At 55.8% G+C, this 3,669-nt stretch overlaps 1 protein-coding gene across 1 annotated transcript; it reads left to right on the top strand.

The window, feature by feature from the left end:
• The first annotated feature begins 1,609 nt into the window (after positions 1-1,609).
• Positions 1,610-3,452, top strand: LOC124672031 (peroxidase 35-like). Its single transcript, XM_047208327.1, has 4 exons — positions 1,610-1,837; positions 1,941-2,141; positions 2,265-2,430; positions 3,052-3,452. The coding sequence occupies exons 1-4, from the start codon at positions 1,610-1,612 to the stop codon at positions 3,450-3,452; spliced, it is 996 nt and encodes a 331-aa protein (XP_047064283.1).
• Positions 3,453-3,669: the final 217 nt, after the last annotated feature.

Raw genomic sequence — 3,669 nt, 5'->3', positions numbered from 1 at the left:
CATAATCTTCCTACTAATCGTGTAAGTAGACCTGTGATCATGCAACCTCGTCCTAGTTGTGGAAGATCGGCCCGGTCGTCTTCGCCCAAGACGACGACGAGGACCTATCGTCTTCACCCATGACGATGAGCTTCAGTTTGCTTCGTCGAGGATGATTTGTCCTTGTCGCCTTCGCCGAGGACGACAAGTACATTGTTGGGGTTGCGCGCCGGCGATCAACCTCAGTCATCTTCGGCAAGACGAGAGTATATTATTTTTGAAAATTTCTAAAATCGCATAATATTTCTAAAAATAAAGAAAAAAGTTATTTTAAAATTTTGCCAAATTATAGTCAATCATTACTTAGAGCATTTTAATTTGTGTCGGTGTCATAACGACGTGATTTTTATTTAAAAATAATACAATTTTTGTAAATTAATTTTCAATAATAATACATGTTTTTCAATTTTTTCAAAAATATGACTTAGTCGACAGGCCACTGCCCCCTAATTGGCATGTGCGACGTGGTTTTTTTTGTCTTGTTCCTAATTGACTCGGATGCTCCTCGGCCGCCCGACGACCGCGTCCCGCCCTATCATGCCCCTGCCCTGACGACCACGCACTGCCGCGCCCCGTCGCCTCCTCCACTCGAGTCCTCTACTCTCCCCTTGACCCCTCTCACCCCCGGGCGCCCTAGTCTCCTCCTTACATTCTGCTCCGGTCGCTGCCTCGGTCCCCTTGCAGCACCACGTTGCCAACGCCGCGCGTCCCCGCCGTCACTAGGAACCAGCGCTCGTCTAACGCCTCCGCGTGCTGTGTGCCACGCCAGAGCTCGTTTCCCGAGGTTCGCAAGGTGGGACCACGCCTCGCCCTACCACCAAACTTGCATGGTCGGCAGGTAGTCTGCGGGTGGCGCACCGACCAGGCGCGGTCGTTTGGCAGCCAGCCGAAGGCGTCATAGTTTTTCAATTTTCTAAAAACGTGTATTATTACTAAAAATTAACAAAAATATCGTATTATTAAAAAAATCGAGCCGTAACGGCGGTGCATAACCTCAAAAATAGCTTTATCGCGCAGAGCATATGCAGGAGCCCACCAACCCCGCAATGCGCCATGTGGGGGTTGGAGGTCCTACTCGTACACACACAACAACACATGTTCCCGCTGCAAACAGCCAGGCCGAATAGTTGGATGTCCGTGACGAGCTCGTGTCCGTTCATGGCGACGAGCCGCCCCTGGGTGGCCGGGTCAGGGCGTCCACGTGGTAGAGCGCGGCGTTGCGTGCACGGATCTTAAAGCGCACGCCACCGTCGATCAGTATCACGGCGCGCCGCCACCTCCCCCACCGCAGGCACAGTCACAAACCCACTCGCCCGTCACCCCTCCCCCACACTACGAGAAATCTTGGCTTCTACATCACTCGATAACCCACAATAACTACGCCAGCCACACACACCACGCAGCCTCGACGACGCTCACTGGCCTCGTCATCATCAACTAGCCACCTCCTCCTAGTACCGCCGCGCCGCGGTGCTGCCGTCCGCACCGTACCGCCGCGCGCTAGCGTCCATAAGCCGCGGCCACCTCGAGGACGCCCAGATCAAGCCAGCGTGGGAGCTATAGCGGCGGGATGGGCGCCGGGATCAGGATCTTGGCGGCGCTCCTGGCGTTGCTCGCGGCTGCCGGCGGCGGCGGCATCATGCGCTGTGCGGCGCAGCAGCTCAGCGCGACCTACTACGACACCATCTGCCCCGGCGTGGAGAAGATCGTGCGCGACGCCGTGACGCTCAAGGTCCAGCAGACGCCCGTCGCCGTCGGCGCCACCGTCCGCCTCTTCTTCCACGACTGCTTCGTCCAGGTTCCTTCCCGCTCGCGTTCCCCTGCATCCTGCATTTCGCTTATTATCCCCTCTCTGTCTATCTGTCTGCGACGCCTGACTGACCACCGTGCCGCTCGTGCAGGGATGCGACGCGTCGGTCATCATCGTGTCGTCGGGGAACAACACGGCGGAGAAGGACAACGGGGCCAACAAGTCCCTGGCCGGCGACGGCTTCGACACCGTCATCCAGGCCAAGGCGGCGGTGGACGCCGTGCCGCAGTGCGCCAACCAGGTGTCGTGCGCGGACATCCTCACCATGGCCACCCGGGATGTCATCGCCTTGGTACGCGCACTTTTAAGCTTTCTCTCGAGATCTACCAAAAAAAGCATTGGAGCTTTCGAGGAGGACTACATTAATCAATCAAGGTCTCTGAAAGCTCCGCATCGATATTGTCTTTGTGCGTAGGCCGGCGGCCCGGAGTACCCGGTGGAGCTGGGCAGGCTGGACGGGCTGAGCTCGACGTCGGCCAGCGTCGACGGGAACCTGCCGCCGCCGTCCTTCAACCTGGACCAGCTCACCGCCATCTTCGCCGCCAACAACCTGTCGCAGGCCGACATGGTTGCCCTCTCCGGTGAGCAATTATTTATTGAAAAGAGCTTTCACTAACCGCCACCGGCCACACCCCCGGCCGGAATTACTTTAGCCGCTTGTACTGGTCGTGGCAGGGTGGTACTGCCGCTCCATGTGCTTTTGTTTCGTGTCTTGCAACCTACTTGACACAAAGCCAAGCAAAAGGGCTGGATTCTGTGGGCGGCTCGAGAGATTTGTTGGGACTGTCGAAATTGTGTTTTATCGTTAGCAGCAGATTAGAGCAGAGCAGGCCAGTATTTACTTATTCGATTTAACAGAGCTTTGACAGTATCTGGTCACACTGGTCAGTAGGTAGATCTAAGCGAGTCAAACTGTGGAGACTAGGATAGCTGGAGATTGGAGAAACCTTGCTTGCACGTGAAAGAAAGGCCAGCCGTTGTATTATTGGTATACTCTAGTATATCCTTTGCCTACATTAGAAATGTATTTTTTAGGGCCAAAAAGGTACTCCAGTTAGTATATACATTGCCATAGCCACACAGTTTGCAACAGAGGAAACTTCTAGCTACTTAATTTGGGCTCGGCCAACCCATTCCCAACCCATGGGCCTGCCAACCAAGAAAACCTCGAATACTAACATGATGTTTTTTTCTTGTAACAGCGGCCCACACGGTGGGGTTCGCGCACTGCGGCACGTTCGCCGACCGGATCCAGCCGGCGGCGGCGGACCCGACGATGGACCCCGGGTACGGGTCGCAGCTGCTGGCGGCGTGCCCGCCGGGCGTGGACGTGAACGTGGCGGTGGACCTGGACCCGGAGACGCCCAAGGTCTTCGACAACCAGTACTTCATCAACCTGCAGAAGGGGATGGGCCTCCTCGGCTCCGACCAGGTGCTCTACGCCGACGTCCGCTCGCGCCCGCTCGTCGACAACTGGGCGGCCAACAACACCGACTTCCTCGCCGCCTTCGCCGCCGCCATGACCAACCTCGGCCGCGTCGGGGTCAAGACGGACCCGGCGCTAGGGAACATACGCCGGGACTGCGCCGTGCTCAACGGCTGATTGCATTTGTTGGGGCGTCGATTTGTTCATAGTTAGCTTGGCCACTCGATGGGGGTGGTGCTGAAATTATATACAAGGAGTAGCTTTCAGAACACAAGGCTAGTTCTAATCCATCGGAAGGCTAATGGAATGCTGTTGAGCATTATTGTTTTGGATCTATTAAATTGTTGAGCGTTTGATTGCCTAGCCAAGCGTATTCATGTTGTTGCTGTCCAAA

The sequence above is a fragment of the Lolium rigidum genome, chromosome 7 (assembly GCF_022539505.1).
Source record: "Lolium rigidum isolate FL_2022 chromosome 7, APGP_CSIRO_Lrig_0.1, whole genome shotgun sequence".
NCBI classification, from domain to species: domain Eukaryota; kingdom Viridiplantae; phylum Streptophyta; class Magnoliopsida; order Poales; family Poaceae; genus Lolium; species Lolium rigidum.
This window is presented reverse-complemented; position numbering and strand designations above follow the sequence as displayed.

What these genes read in the sequence shown, in the direction of transcription:
- LOC124672031 (XM_047208327.1), top strand. Translation starts at nt 1,610, where the DNA reads ATGGGCGCCGGGATCAGGATCTTGGCGGCGCTCCTGGCGTTGCTCGCG. An exon ending in TCCACGACTGCTTCGTCCAG is followed by an intron (nt 1,838 to 1,940) that starts GTTCCTTCCCGC and finishes CCGCTCGTGCAG; the next exon opens with GGATGCGACGCGTCGGTCAT. An exon ending in CGACATGGTTGCCCTCTCCG is followed by an intron (nt 2,431 to 3,051) that starts GTGAGCAATTAT and finishes TTCTTGTAACAG; the next exon opens with CGGCCCACACGGTGGGGTTC.